Source organism: Ahaetulla prasina, chromosome 8, assembly GCF_028640845.1.
Source record: "Ahaetulla prasina isolate Xishuangbanna chromosome 8, ASM2864084v1, whole genome shotgun sequence".
Classification (NCBI taxonomy): domain Eukaryota; kingdom Metazoa; phylum Chordata; class Lepidosauria; order Squamata; family Colubridae; genus Ahaetulla; species Ahaetulla prasina.
This window is the reverse complement of record NC_080546.1, coordinates 91,336,888-91,353,002: the sequence shown is the minus strand read 5'-3', so window position 1 is coordinate 91,353,002 and position 16,115 is coordinate 91,336,888. Positions and strand designations below refer to the sequence as shown.

The window sequence follows — 16,115 nt, the reverse complement described above, 5'->3', positions numbered from 1 at the left end:
CTTCTTCTTCTTCTTCTTCTTCTTCTTCCTCCTCCTCCTCCTCCTCCTCCTTCCACTTCTTCCTCTATCATCATCTTCCTCTTCTTCTTTCCTTCTCCTTCTTCTTCTCCTCTCCTTCTCCTTCTCCTTCTCCTCCTCCTTCTCCTCCTCCTTCTCCTCCTCCACCTCTTCCTCTCTCCTCCTCTTCCTTCCACTTCTTCCTCTATCATCATCTTCCTCTTCTTCTTTCCTTCTCCTTCTCCTTCTCCTTCTCCTTCTCCTTCTCCTTCTCCTCCTCCTTCTCCTCCTCCTTCTCCTCCTCCACCTCTTCCTCTCCTCCTCCTCTTCCTTCCACTTCTTCCTCTATCATCTTCCTCTTCCTCCTCTTCTTCTTCTTCTGCTTCTCCTCCTCCTCCTTCCATTTCTTCCTCTATCATCATCTTCTTCTTCTTCTTCTCCTTCTCCTCCTCCTCCACCTCTTCCTCCTCCTCCTCCTCCTTCCACTTTTTTCTCTATCATCTTCCTCTTCCTCTTCTTCTTCTTCTCCTCCTCCTCCTCCTTCCACTTCTTCCTCTATCATCTTCTTCTCCTCCTCCTTCTCCTCCTCCACCTCTTCCTCTCCTCCTCCTCTTCCTTCCACTTCTTCCTCTATCATCTTCCTCTTCCTCTTCTTCTTCTTTTCCTCCTCTTCCTCCTCCTCCCACTTCTTCCTCTATCATCTTCTCCTCCTCCTCCTCCTCCTCCTCCTCCTTCCTCCTCCTCCTTCTCCTCTTCCTTCCTTCCTTCTTCTTCCTTCTTCTCAATAAGCTTTTTGATGAGAAGTGAAACATCTTCAAAGAAAAACCAGAAAGTCCACCTGCCTCTTGAAGACAGTTGTTTGCATATTCTTTGCAGCCGGTTTCTCAACAATAAAACTCATAAAATTTATGGAGTGCTTGTCCCAAAGGTGTTTTTTCAAGGGGCAACTGGACTTCCGTTGTTTTTCCTTGAAGACATTTCGCTTCTCACCAGAGAAGCTTCTTCAGTTCTGATTGAATGGTGGGGAATGAACGGACTCCGATAAACCTCCAAGTGGCCTCAACGACTCTCAGAGAGAGTACTAACGACCAGAGGACTACAAGGAATATAAACCCTTCCGTTCTCCCCCATTCAGTCAGAACTGAAGAAGCTTCTCTGGTGAGAAGCAAAAAGTCTTCAAGGAAAAACAAAGAAAGTCCAGTTGCCCCTTGAAAAAACACCTTTCGGACAAGTACCCCATGAATTTTATTCAGGCGTGAAATGCACTTACCTTCGCTACCGGATCGCAAAGGTGAGCACGCACAGGCGCTCGCTACGCTTGCACGTGCCTCCTCCACACATGCACAGAGCCTTCAGCACATGTGCAGAGGGTCAAAAACCAAAGTAGATGATGTCCGGGCAGATGGGCGGAACCTCCCCCCACTGGCGCTACCAGATCGCGCGATCTGGCTGAATTTCACCCCTGGTTTTATTGTTGAGAAGCATGCTGCAAAGAATATGGAAACAACTGTCTTTCCAACCTCAGGATCCCAGCTAAGTTGGGAATCTTAGATTCTTGATACCTAATGTTAGACTTGTTGAAACTTTGAAGCCTCATTGGACATCTTGTTGGATGTTTCAGAAAATTAAAACCCTACTCTGGGCAGGGATGAAATCTACTTACCTTCTTTACCAGCTCGGAAGTCCACATGTCACATTCGTGCACAGACCTTCTGCACATGTGTGTTGTGTCTCGCCCAATCTCACCACAGCCGGGGCCTTCTTATCTGCTTCCGAACGCTGAGGAATGTCCTAGTATGCCTCCCGGCCCCAGCCCTGGCTCCATGCCCAGACAGGCTGAGGAGGAAGAAGTACCTCCAGCCCCCAGCTCTGGCTCCATGCCCAGGCAAACGGAGCAACTAGACCCCTCCCCCTCCCCCACAGCATGTGAGCCTGAGGAAGGTCAATTACCAACAGCTGCAGACTGGAGTGACCCTCGCTTCAGAAGAATTGATAGGCGGTGGTGACAGAAGGAAGGGAGGGGCAGGCCTGGATAAGTGCTGAGTCATGGAGCCACACCCCATGGCCTATATAAAGGATCTGCTTTCTGGCATTCTCTGAGTCAGGCAAAGTCTAATATATCTTGCTGAAGTCACTTTCTGGTCTCCTGCCTGCCTTAAGAACTTTGCTAGGACTTTGGCAGAGCTGCAGAGGCACGCCTGATTCGGATTTCCCTGACCCGGTCATCAGCGGAGGAGTGGGACACAACAATGCGCAAAACCTTCTGTGCATGTGCAGAAGGTAAAAAACACATTACTTCCTGGTTAAAACCAGGAAGTAATGACACCTGGGTAGCGGGTGGCACCGGTGGTTCGGCAATCACTACCGGATTGCCAAGCCACTGGCCACGATCGCTACTGGATCGTGAGATCTGGTCAGAACCGGGAGCATTTCACCCCTGACTCTAGGTAACTAATACAGTGGTGGGATTCAGCCAGTTCACACTACTTCAGAAGAACCGGTTGTTAACTTTCTGAGCAGTTTGGTGAACCGGTAGTTGGAAGAAATCATTAGGGCAGAGAACCGGTTGTTCAATTATTTGAATCCCACCACTGAACTAATATCATTATCGCACGGATATTTCAGACTTACAATCTTCTTTTTCAAAAAAAAAAAAAAACCTTCCTGGAATTTGTTTTTCATATTTTCCCTTCTCCTTTGAAAAGTTGGAAGTATCATGCAATTTTAATGCTGCTCCTGTTGATTTAATTTTAATGCTATTATCCTTGTTCTGCGCTGGCAATCCTGGTTGTTGTTTTTTTTGAGGGTTTTTTTTTGTACAGGTTACATTTCCTTCTGTTCTGGGCACCCAGAGAAGCCAAATTAATACTTGGAAAAACCACACAAAGAGCAGCTTCTTCTATTGAAATACCACGCTGCGTGTTTCGTAACACGGGATTCAGGTCTATTCTAATCTTCCAAGCTTGTCCTGAAGATCAGAATAAACATGAAACAACAACAAAAACATTTCTTGGTCACGATAGAGAAGGGGTTCCCCAATTCCCCCGGGCTGTGGCTTCTTTGCAACTGGGCCAGCACGCACACTCATGCGTATGGGGTTCATCTTGCAGTCGAGTTGTGTATTCATACACGTATGCGCTGGCCCGCCTCTTGCACGAATCAAGCTGCACGTTCACACTAGCCTGCCACTCACGCAGTCCGATAGTTGCCGAGATCCATTTGCAATAAGTTATATTTTATTTATAAAATATTTAAATATAAAATGTATATAAATATTTTATATTTAGGATGTGGTGGCTCAGCGGCTGAGCTTGTCGGTCGAAAGGTTGGCAGTTCAGCGGTTCGAATCCCTAGTGCCGCCGCGTAACAGGATGAGCTCCCGTGACTTGTCCCAGCTTCTGCCAACCTAACGGTTCGAAAGCATGTAAAAAAAATGCAAGTAGAAAAATAGGGGCCACCTTTGGCGGGAAGGTATAAGAATAAGGGACATGGTGGCTCAGAGGCTAGGACGTTGGGCTTGTCGATCGAAAGGTCGGCAGCTCAGTGGTTCGAATCCCTAGTGCTGCCGTGTAACGGGGTGAGCTCCCGTTACTTGTCCCAGCTTCTGCCAACCTAGCAGTTCGAAAGCACGTAAAAAATGCAAGTAGAAAAAATAGGGGCCACCTTTGGTGGGAAGGGAACAGCGTTCCGTGCGCCTTTGGCGTTGAGTCATGCCGGCCACATGACCACGGAGACGTCTTCGGACAGCGCTGGCTCTTCGGCTTTGAAACGGAGATGAGCACCGCCCCCTAGAGTCTGGAACGACTAGCAGATATGTGCGAGGGGAACCTTTACCTTTACCTTTTATATTTTATTTAGAGGTCGTGTTAGCTTTTTCAAACCTTGGTCTGGCCTTTTGGAAGAGGCAAGACAAGAGAAAATCAATCTGATGTAATGTGCGCCCTTCAATTGACCTGATAAATGGGATTTCCATTTTTTGCTTCCCTCTGATTAACAGCTCGATAAATCGGTCATCAATGCAATCGCTACGGGAGAGGAATCAGCCAAAAACAAATCCCTGGTGAAAATTTGGTGCAAAACGAAAACGAGCGTGGTGAGTGTTGAGTTGATGGGATGATATGATGCAGATAAGAACCTGGGTTATCGTTGAATTAGTCACTTTTATCTTTCCCTCTGATAACTACTCACTGAATGAAGAGGGCGATCATGTGTGATGATGTTCTAGAGTATTCATTCTTCTGGGAAATCCAGACTGGGATTGCGTTTATTGTTTTGGAAAGAGTGTATAAATGGAATGTCATACAGGTAGTCCTTGACTTAAAACAAGTTCATTTAGTGTTACAGCGGCAGTGAAAAAAAACTTACGACGGTTTTTCACATTGCAGCATTTCCCCATGGTCACGTGGTCAAAATTCAGAGGCTTGGCAGCTGGTTCAAATTCATGACGGTTGTACTGACCAGGGATCGTGTGATCCTCTTTTGCGACCTTCTGACAAGGGACGTCTGTGGGGGAGACAAATTTGCTTAACAACTGGGTTACTGGTTGCAGGGACTCTCTTAACACCCGAGGCAAGGCAGGCGGTAAAACTGGGGCAAAAATTCGCAACAAATGTCTCGCTTAACAACAGAAATGTTGGGCTCGATTGCGGTCATAAGTCAAGGACTACCTGTACTGAACTTTGATCTCCTAGAATCGGAATATACGCATAATTATACCCAGCTTGAATCAGAATAGAATAGAATAGAATAGAATAGAATAGAATAGAATAGAATAGAAAATGTGGAATAGAATAAATGGAATGGAATGGAACAGAACAGAACAGATATTGGAATGAAGAATAGAATAGAATAGGAATAGAATAGAATAGAATAGAATAGAATAGAATAGAATAGAATAGAATAGAATAGAATGGAATGGAATGGAATGGAATGGAATGGAATGGAATAGAATAGAATAGAATAGAATAGAATAGAATTCTTTATTGGCCAAATGTGATTGGACACACAAGAAATTTGTCCTTGTTGCATATGCTCTCAGTGTACATAAAAGAAAAGATACCTTCATCAAGAATCATAAGGTACAACACTTAGTGATAGTCACAGGGTACAAGTAAGCAATCAGGAAAGAATATCAATATAAATCATAAGGATACAAGCAGCAAAGTTACAGTCATGCAGTCATAAATGGGAGGAGATGGGTGAGGGGAACGATGAGAAGATTAATAGTAGTGCAGACTTAGTCAATAGTTTGACAGTGTTGAGGGAATTATTTGTTTAGCAGAGTGATGGGAAAAGACTGTTCTTGTGTCTAGTTGTTTTGGTGTGCAGTGCTCTCTATACTGTATGTATAAATATTTTATAATATAAAATATATTATTTCATAATGTTCATGCTGAATATTATAAAAATTCAAAGAGTAGAAAAGCCAGGAAGAGAAGGAGGAGGAGGAGGAGGAGAAAGAGGAGGAGGAGGAGGAGGAGGAGGAGGAGGAGGGCGACGACGATTCTGGGGTCCTTGGTGCTCTATGAGCTTGGTTGTTTTCGGGCAAATGTTTCAAGACCCAACTAGGGAACATCATCAATGCTAGAAGAGAGTGGAGTTTGTGGAGAGGAGGAGGGGGAGGGGAGGACTGTGGGGCCCTTGGTGCTCTCTGAGCTTGGTTGTTTTCCGGCAGACATTTCATGACCCAACTAGGTAAAAGCATCAGGAGTGGTTTAAAATTGAGTGGGGTCTTTTCGTAGGACTGACTACGAAAAGACCCCACTCAATTTTAAACCATTTCTGGAAACCTTGCCAAGAAAGCTGCAGGGACTTACCTGTCGGGTTGCCAGGAGTGGGGGGTGCTCCACCTCTGGAGGTTTTGAAGAAAAGGTGGGACTGCCATTTCTCTGCGATGGTAGAAGGTTTCCCCGCTTTGGGCAGAGGGTTGTTTTAGAAGACCTCCAAAGGTCCTTCCAGTCTTGTGATCCTCTTATTCTTTGAACTAACATTTCACAGTGATGGGGTGAGGTAGGGAGGCAGGGTCCATAGTACCATCATCTCCACTGCTAAGCTGAATTCTTTGTGGCTGTCGCGTTTGTTTTTGAATAACAATAGCGCCTAGATCAGCATAATATGAGTGGATTTTATATCAATGCCTAGGCTGAACTGAATACAACCATCTCAGCATCCGAAAACTGCACGTCGCCAGATCTTTGCTGGATCAGCGGAAACGTGACCTGGACCATCAGAAACGTGTCGGAGACACAGTATCTCACAAAATGTAAGGAAAGGGGGTGGCCTTATTCCTTTGAAGATATAAGATCCGTTGTCAAAGCAAGAGGTGGCCAGATATTGCGCTAGGAAAATGTCAGGTTCGAGAGAGGGCTATATAACCAAAGACACATTGTTGCTGGAATGAAGAAGAAGGTAGCTTCATCCTGTTAGAAGGTCAACTGGACCAGGGGTGGGTTCTACTTCCCTTTACTACCGGTTCGCAACGGGGGCCGCCCGCAGGCTTCTGCGCATGTTGTTGTGTCTCGTCCAATCTCACTTCAGCCGGGGTCTTCTTATCTGCTTCCGAACACGGAGGAATATTCTAGTATGCCTCCCCGCCCCAGCCCTGGCTTCATGCCCAGACAGGCTGAAGAGGAGGAAGTATCTCCAGCCCCCAGCTCTGGCTCCATGCCCAGGCAAACGGAGCAACTAGACCCCTCCCCCTCCTCCACAGCATGTGAGCCTGAGGGAGGTCTATTACCAACAGCTGCCGACTGGAGTGACCCTCGCGTCAGAAGACATGATAGGCGGTGTCAACAGAAGGAAGGGAGGGGCAGGCCTGGATAAGTGCTGAGTCATGGAGCCACACCCCATGGCCTATATAAAGGATCTGCTTTCTGGCATTCTCTGAGTCAGGCAAAGTCTAAACATATCTTGCTGAAGTCACTTTCTGGTCTCCTGCCTGCCCTGAGGACTTTGCTAGGACTTTGGCAGAGCTGCAGAGGCACGCCTGATTCGGATTTCCCTGACCCGGCCGTCAGCGGAGGAGTGGGACACGACACATGTGCAGAACCTTCCTGATGATGTCGGGGTTGGTGGACGGAGCCTCCCGCCGGTTTTACTACTGGTTCTATAGAACCGGTGCAAACCGGAGACACTGAACTGGACAGCAAGTGGCTTTGGATGGTGGCCAAAGGACCTCCTGAAGTAGGAGCAGATCCTAAACACCCACCATTTGTAACCACAAGCAGCAGGTTCCTGTTAGGACAGAGATGATGAACATTTTCGGCACCTAGTGCCCAAATTGGAGCATGCTTGCATGTAGATGCACAGGAGTGCCGGATACCTGTAGATCATCAGACTGGTCTTCACAGCACACATGCCTGGTTTTTTTTTTTTACTGTTTTTGGCTGGGTTTTTTGGCCGTTTTCAGGCCATTTCTGTGCCATTTTCGAGCTGTTTTCCAGGCCATTTTGGGGGGCATTTTTGGGCCATTTTTCAGGCTATTTTCAGACCGTTTTCCAGCACCCACAAAGAGCAGCTGGCTACAGAGAGGGGTCTGCATGTCATAGGTTCGCATCCCAGTTTTAGGAGATATAAATTGAGCCATATGACCAGAAATACCACGTTTAAAGATCTCCTGTTTAAGGCAAACTATCCTAACAGTTGTCCAGTTGCAGAATGCAGTTCCATGCGCTCTTCTCGAAAATAGAGAAAAAGAGCAGGAATTGGAGCTGTTGTCTCCTCGTCTGAAGATGTCATGTGGTTATTTAAAACGAAAAGTCTAAAAATGCCGACAGCCGCATGTTAAAATTAACCTAAGAAACCAGAAGGGTTGCAAAGTATATCCCATATTCTAAGGCAGTTAGTTAGGAAATGGATACCGGGTTTGTGTTATTTTAAGTGTAGAATTCATCTTTATAGTCAGCTGGTAGGCAAAGTCCCAAGGACTAATTTAGATATATTATTGTTCCTGTTGCCAGAAATGCGTTGAGCAAAGATAATTAAAGTTCACAACATTCTTAAGGATCCATCTCATCCTGGGCAAACCACCACCCCTCCTTTTTCTTTGAACTATTGCCATCTGGCAGACGGTACAGGACAATAAAAACAAGGACAAATAGGCTGAAAAACAGCTTCTATCCCAGAGCAGTAACTATATTGAATCCTACCGTATAGTGCAATCTTAATGCAATATCAGGGCTTTTTCAATTCAGTGGCACAGAATGTGAAGGATGTGTGTATGTGTTTTATTTTTTTATAGTTTTCTTATGCATAATGTACACGGAAGATGGCATTTAATTTCATTGTATGAGGTGCAGTGACAATAAACCAGGGGTGAAATGCTACCAGTTCGGATCAGTAGCGATGGTGGTGGGTGGTTTGGAGAATTGGTAGCAATGGCAGTGCGAGGCTCCATCTACCCGCCCGGGCGTCGTTACTTCCTGCTTTTAACCAGGAAGTAACCTGTTTTTTGACCTCTGCGCATGCACAGAAGGGTTTGCGCGCACACACGTGCACTTCCAAACCAGTAGGGAAGGCAAGGAGATTTCACCCCTGCAATAAACTAAACTAAACTAATTATCGGCCTTCCTCTAAATGCAGAATACGTTTGTTCCCCCTTATTGAATTGAATTGAATTGAATTTATTTGATTTCTATACCGCCCTTCTCCCAAAGGACTCAGGGCGGTTTACAGCCAACATAAAAAACAATTTTATAAATAGAATTTAAAACATTTTAAAAATCTAATTCAATTTGGCTAACCCCATTTAAAACTATTAACAGAAAAATGATTAAAAAAAAAAAAACAATTAAAAAACATAATGCATTAGGCCAGCCCTGCGTGGTAAAACAGAAAGATCTTGAGTTCATGTCGGAAGGTTCGGAGGTCGGGGAGTAATTGTAACCCCAGAAAAAGCTCATTCCATAGGCCAGGTGCTCCCACAGAGAAGGCTCTCCCCCTGGGGGTCGCCAGCCGACATTGTTTGGCTGACGACACCCTGAGGAGACCCTCTCTGTGTGAGCACACAGGTCGGTGGGAGGCTATCGGTGGCAGTAGGCGGTCCCGTAAATAGCCCGGTCCTATGCCATGGAGCGCTACCTTATACTAGGTAGTCCTGGATTTATGACCACAATTGAGCCCAAAATTTCTGTTGCTAAGTAAGACATTTGTTAAATGAGTTTTGCCCCATTTTACGACCATTCCCATCACAGTTCGTTAAGTGAATCACTGCAGCTGTTAAGTTAGTAACCCGGCTTTTCAGTGAATCAGGTTTCCCTGTTGATTTTGCTCATTAGACGGTCGCACAAGGGGATCAAATGACCCTCCCCTGGAATGCTGCAACCAGAGCTGGTATTCAGCTGGTTCAGACCGGTTTGGCCGATCCGGTAGTGGAAATTTTGAGTAGTTCGGAGAACCGGCAAATACTACCTCTGGCTGGCCCCACCCCCACCCACCCACTCGCCCTGCTGGAAGCCATGTGTGCATGCGCAGAAGCCGGGCACACGCGCATGTGAGCACTCACATTTTCGGCAAACCGGTGGTGGAATTATTTGAAACCCACCACCGGTTGCAACCAGTCATAAAATATGAGCCAGTAGACAAGCATTTTTTATCATGGGGATGCCGCAACAGTCGTAAGGGTGGGGAAAAAATGGTCGTAAGCCCCTTCTTCCGGTCCTATTGTAACTTCGAACTGTTGTACTTTGTGGAAGTGCAATTTGATAGTGTCTGAATTAATCAGAGGTGGGTTTCAGCAGGCTCTGATCAGTTCTGCAGAACCGGTAGCGGAAATTTTGAGTAGTTCAGAGAACCGGTAGTAAAAATTCTGACTGGCCCCGCCCCCATCTATTCTCTGCCTCCCAAGTCCCGGCTGATCGGGAGGAAATGGGGATTTTGCAGTATCCTTCCTGTGCCCGCCCACCAAGCCACGCCACGCCCACCAAGCCACGCCCACAGAACCAGTAGTAAAAAAAATTGAAACCCACCACTGGAATTAATGGTTAATTATATGTGAATGTGGGAAAGGAGGAAGGAATGGTTCAAATCAAAGGTTTCTGCAAGATCTGGATCCCAAAAGTCAAAATAGTGGCCACATCTGAAACATTGCACATAAAAATACTAGCGGAATATTGTGATTGTACAGCAGCCGTCTTGACTTTCGACCCTGACCGTAACATTTCAGCCCCAACGGGACATAAGTCGCTTAGCATTTCTTGACTTGTCTCTTCTCCTTCCGCAGGCAAGCACATTTTTGTAGGGTCTCAGCTTCAAGATCTGGCCATTGGTCTCATCCTGCTCGCGCTCTCTCTGCTCGTCCTCTGCACTTGCTTAGTATTGATTGTTAAACTGTTGAACTCGGTCCTTAAAGGACAAGTCGCAAATGTCATCAAGAAAACACTCAATACTGGTAAGTATTTCTTCTGGGGGTTTTATTTTTTTTCTTTTTCTTTTCAGTATCTGATTTTTTTTATTAAAAGTTTTCAACAAAAAGAGAAGAAAAGCAAGGGAATAGAAAGGAAGGAAAGGAGAAAAAGAAAAAGCCAGGGAGAAAAGCAAAAAAATGCAAGAAATGAAACTAAGGGTGAGCCAAAATTGTAAAAACAAAAAATGCAAAAATAGTTTTTTAAAAAGATAATTAAAAAGTGGCTTCTTCCTAGCAGTTATTAGGTTAAATGTATTTTTTTGGAATAAAGTAGAGTAGAGTAGAATGAAGTTCAGAATAGAATAGAATAGAATAGAGTAGACTAGAATGAAGTTCATAGTAGAGTAGAGTAGAATGAAGGTCATGATAGAGTAGAATGAGGTTCATAATAGAGTAGAGTAGAGTAGAGTAGAATGAAGTTCAGAATAGAATAGAATATAGAGTAGAAGTAGAGTAGAGTAGAGTTCATAATAGAATAGAGTAGAGTAGAATGAAGTTCAGAATAGAATAGAATAGAGTAGACTAGAATGAAGTTCATAGTAGAGTAGAGTAGAATGAAGGTCATGATAGAGTAGAATGAGATTCATAATAGAGTAGAGTAGAGTAGAGTAGAGTAGAATGAAGTTCAGAATAGAATAGAGTAGAGTAGAAGTAGAGTAGATAGAGTTCATAATAGAATAGAGTAGACTAGAATGAAGTTCAGAATAGAATAGAATAGAATAGAGTAGACTAGAATGAAGTTCATAGTAGAGTAGAGTAGAATGAAGGTCATGATAGAGTAGAATGAGGTTCATAATAGAGTAGAGTAGAGTAGAGTAGAATGAAGTTTAGAATAGAAGAGAGTAGAGTAGAAGTAGAGTAGAGTAGAGTTCATAATAGAATAGAGTAGAGTAGAATGAAGTTCAGAATAGAATAGAATAGAGTAGACTAGAATGAAGTTCATAGTAGAGTAGAGTAGAATGAAGGTCATGATAGAGTAGAATGAGGTTCATAATAGAGTAGAGTAGAGTAGAATGAAGTTCAGAATAGAATAGAATAGAGTAGAGTAGAAGTAGAGTAGAGTAGAGTTCATAATAGAATAGAGTAGAATGAAGTTCAGAATAGAATAGAATAGAGTAGACTAGAATGAAGTTCATAGTAGAGTAGAGTAGAATGAAGGTCATGATAGAGTAGAATGAGGTTCATAATAGAGTAGAGTAGAGTAGAATGAAGTTCAGAATAGAATAGAGTAGAGTAGAAGTAGAGTAGAGTAGAGTTCATAATAGAATAGAGTAGAGTAGAATGAAGTTCAGAATAGAGTAGAGTACACTAGAATGAAGTTCATAGTAGAGTAGAATAGAATGAAGTTCATAATAGAGTAGAATGAGGTTCATAATAGAGTAGAGTAGAATGAAGTTCAGAATAGAATAGAGTAGGATAGGACAGAACAGGACTGGACAGGACAGGACAGAATAACAGACTGGAAGGTACCTTGGAGATCTTATAGTCCAACCCTCTGCTATAGGAAATAGACTACCATTTCAGACATGAAGTGCTGATACCGCTTTATAATGCCATGATAAGGCCACACTTGGAATTCTGCATCCAGTTTGGGTCACCACACTATAAAAAAGAAGTTGAGACTCTGGAAAGAGTGCAGAGAAGAGCAACCAAGATGATGAGGGGGCTGGAGGCTAAAACATATGAAGAACGGTTACAGGAATGGGATGTATGGAGTCTGGTGAAGAGAAAGGCCAGGGATGACATGATAGCAGTCTTCCAATATTGGAGGGGCTGTCACAGAAAAGAAAGGGACAACTTATTTTCCAAAGGCCAAACAAGAAACAATGGATGGAAATAAATCAAGGAGAGATGTAACCTAGAACTAAGGAGAAATTTTCTGACAGTGAGAAACGATCAACCAAAGCTTGCCTCCAGAAGTTGTGGGAGCTTCATCGCTGGAGGCTTTCGAGAAGAGATTGGACAGCCACTTGTCAGAAATGATGCAGGGTCTCCTATTTGAATAGGGTGTTGGGCTAGATGGTTTACAAGGTCCCTTCCAACTCTATTCTCATTCTATTCTCCAAATCATCTGAAGGCAGGACAAAGAAGCAATGGGTGGAAACTAATCAAGGAGAGAAGCAACTTAGAACTAAGGAGGAATTTCCTGACAGTCAGAACAATTAACCAGTGGAACCACTTGCCTCCAGAAGTTGTGAATACTCCAACACTGGAAGTTTTAAAGAAGATGTTGGATAACCATTTGTCTGAAGTGGTGTAGGGTTTCCTGCCTAGGCAGAGGGTTGGACTAGAAGACCTCCAAGGTCCCTTCCAACTCTGTTGTTCTATTATAAATATTGAAGACGAAGGATTAGGTAGAACAGAACATGTGGCATAAACCTAGCATCTTTTATGTCTCTCTTTTCCAGATTTCCCGTTTCCGTTTTCTTGGATAACTGGTTATCTGGCTATGCTAGTCGGAGCTGGGATGACCTTCATTGTTCAAAGCAGTTCAGTCTTCACCTCGGCTATCACTCCGCTTGTTGGTAAGAGCTTCATGTATGTAAATAAAGGGCTTTTTCTTATTATTTGTTGTGTGTCCATTGACACAAAGTAGAATCTGTCTACCTTTCACTTGCTGGATGGATTTGCAACAGGGTAGCTGCTATATGTTATACAATCATCCTTGACTTAACAACGGTTCGCTTAGTGGCCGTTCGAAGTTACAACGGCACTGAAAAAAGGGACATACAACCATTTTTCACACTTACGACCAGAGGCGAGGTTCACATACTGTAGCAACCAGGTCACCAGCACTGGAAATGTGAGCACACGCCCTCTGCTTTTGCGTGTGGCATTTATTTATTTATTTTGTTTGTTTGTTTATACTTCTATACCGCCCTTCTCCCGAAGGACTCAGAGCAGTTTACAGCCATGTTAAAACAATTTTTACAAACACTAAAATCATTTAAAATGAAATATTTAAATTTAGGCTGACTCCTTAAAACCCAATTTAAAATTCCCAATTAAAACTATCAGGCCAGTCCTGCACGATGAAACAGCCACGTTTTCAGCTCGCGTCGGAAAGTCCGGAGATCAGGGAGTTGGCGAATACCTGGTGGTAATTCGTTCCAGAGGGTTGGGGCCTCCACAGAGAAGGCCCTCCCCCTGGGGGTCGCCAGCCAACATTGTCTAGCCCCGAGGAGGCCCACTCTATGGGAGCGTATTGGTCGCTGAGGAGCCATCGGTCGCAGTAGGCGGTCCTGTAAATAGCCAGTTCCCATGCCATGAAGCGCTTTAAAGGTGGCAACCAATACCTTGAATTGTACCCAGAAGATCACCCGGAAGCCAGTGCAGCCTACGCAGGAGTGGTGTTATATGAGAGCCTCGATTTGCTCCCTCTATCACCTGCGCTGCTGCATTCTGGACCAGCTGAAGCCTCCGGGTGCTCTTCAAGGGGAGCCCCATGTAGAGAGCGTTACAGTAGTCCAGACAGGAGCTGACAAGGGCATGGGTGACCGTGCATAGGTGACAAGGACATGGGTGACCGTGCAAAAACACAACAATATAGGACAGGATTGCGCTCGGGCAGATGGGTGGGCCCACCTGCAGGTTACCACTACCGGTTTGCCCGAATCGCCCCGAACCAGCTAAATACCATCTCTGCTTATGAACGTTACAGTATTTCCAGGGTCACGTGATTTAAATTTGGATGCTTGTCCGCTGACTCATATTTATGACGGTTGCAGTGTCCCGGGTCACGTGATCCCCTTTTTTGCGACCTTCTGACAAGTCAAGTCAAAAAATTAGGTAAAAATTAGGTTAAAAAAAATCCTAGCAATAAGCAATAAGCTAGGATAGAAACTAAAATCTCATTTATACTTATAATACTTTCGAAAAGGTAACAGGACTTCCTCGGGGTTTTTTCCTTTGAAAACCTTTTGCTTCTCTGAACCAAAGAAGCTTCTTGGATGAGAAGCGAATCATTTTCAAAGAGAAAAGAAAAAAAAAAAAACCTAGAAAGTCTAGCTATCTTTTGGAAAAAAGCACTTTTAGAACAAACCCTGATCTAGCTGTTTGAAAATCTCCCTAGACATTGGTTTGCAAGTGCTGTGCAAACTTTATAAGTGGCAGCTTATGCAAGGAGCATCTTTGCAACTGCAAATGTAGGAGATGACCAGGCTGAGGCTGAGGGAGGAGGCATCAAACAAGTAATCAGTCTTGAGTCCTTTTGCGCCCATAAGTCCAGCCCTCCTTCAATTCCACTGACTCTTCGCAATAGCACTTAGTCTTATATACCGCTTCACAGTGATTTGCAGCCCTCTCTAAGCAGTTTACAGAGTCAGCCTCTTGCCCCCAACAATCTGGGTCCTCATTTTACCCATCTCGAAAGGACGGAAGGCTGAGTCAACCTTGAGCAGGTCAGAATCAAACTGCAGGCAGCGGGCAGAGTTTAGCTTTCAATGCTGCATTCTAACAACTGTGACACCAAGGAAGGAAGGAACGGAGGGAGGGAGGGAGGGAGAAGGAAGGGAGGAAGGAAGGAAGGAGGGAGGGAAGGAAGGAAGGAAGGAAGGAAGGAGGGAAGGAGGGAGAGAAGGCAGGAAGGAGGAAGGCAGGAAGGCAGGAAGGCAGGAAGGCAGGCAGGCAGGCAGGAAGGAAGGAAGGAGCAATAGCACTTAGACTTATATACCACTTCACAGTGATTTGCAGCCCTCTCTAAGCAGTTTACAGAGTCAGCCTCTTGCCCCCCAACAATCTGGGTCCTCATTTTACCGGCCTCGGAAGGATAGAAGTCTGAGTCAACCTTGAACCGGTCAGGATCGAACTCCTGACAGTGGTCAGAGTTTGCCTGCAATACTGCACTCTAACCACTCCGCCACCACAGCTCCCTTCTACCACCAATTTGTGTCGACTGTTAGTAGTTCAGATTCTTTTAGAGCGCTTAAGCTTGCAAATAAACCTTTATATTTTTTTCGAACTGCCTGGATTTCTCGATTTCCCTACATTTGACAGCAAGTATCCTACTGTGATTCAGAATTGTGGACTCTGGGAAATGGATGAAGCATTTTGAATTCTGTTGCATTATATAAAATTACAATCAAACGATGCAATTCCTCCCGTTTTCTTCCCCTCAGGAATTGGGGTTATAAGTATAGAGCGGGCCTACCCGCTAACCTTGGGATCGAATATTGGGACAACCACAACAGCTATTCTAGCTGCAATGGCCAGCCCTGGAAACCGACTGAAATATTCCTTACAGGTGAGCATTTTTTGATATTCAAAAGCCTCTTCCGTTGAAAGAACATACAAGTCAACCACAATTACAATTCCTGCCTCTCAAGTTTTGGCTTCGTCTTCAGCCATAACCATTTGCTTTAAGGTCTAAAAAGGCCATCTTTAGTTTGTTCCTTCAAACCAAAGGGTTTAAACATGATTCTCACTGCTGGTTCAGGAAAAACAGAAACTCTCGATGTTTCTACCAGGGCTGAGGTCTACTTACCTTCCTTACCAGTTCAGAAGTGCACATGTTCCAGAAGTGCACATGCGCAAAATCTTCTGCACATGTGCGGAAGGTAAAAAACACATTATTTCCACAGTTAAAACCGGGAAGTAATGATACTCGGGTGGGTAGGCGGAGCTTAGCTCCACCATCGCTACTGGATCGCCGAACCACCGGCCACGATAGCTACCAGATCACCAGATCTGGTCAGAACTGGGAGCATTTCACCCCTGG

General features: G+C 44.6%; 1 protein-coding gene across 2 annotated transcripts in view; it reads left to right on the top strand.

Annotated features, from left to right (window-relative positions):
• Positions 1-16,115, top strand: part of SLC34A2 (solute carrier family 34 member 2) — a 52,764-nt gene that overhangs the window by 27,913 nt on the left and 8,736 nt on the right. For both annotated transcript variants that reach the window (XM_058193213.1, XM_058193212.1), the window contains exons 8-12: positions 3,995-4,090; positions 6,139-6,259; positions 10,217-10,384; positions 12,808-12,924; positions 15,517-15,641. In XM_058193213.1, coding sequence (XP_058049196.1) covers positions 3,995-4,090; positions 6,139-6,259; positions 10,217-10,384; positions 12,808-12,924; positions 15,517-15,641 — 627 coding nt within the window. The remainder of the gene's footprint in view (positions 1-3,994; positions 4,091-6,138; positions 6,260-10,216; positions 10,385-12,807; positions 12,925-15,516; positions 15,642-16,115) is intronic.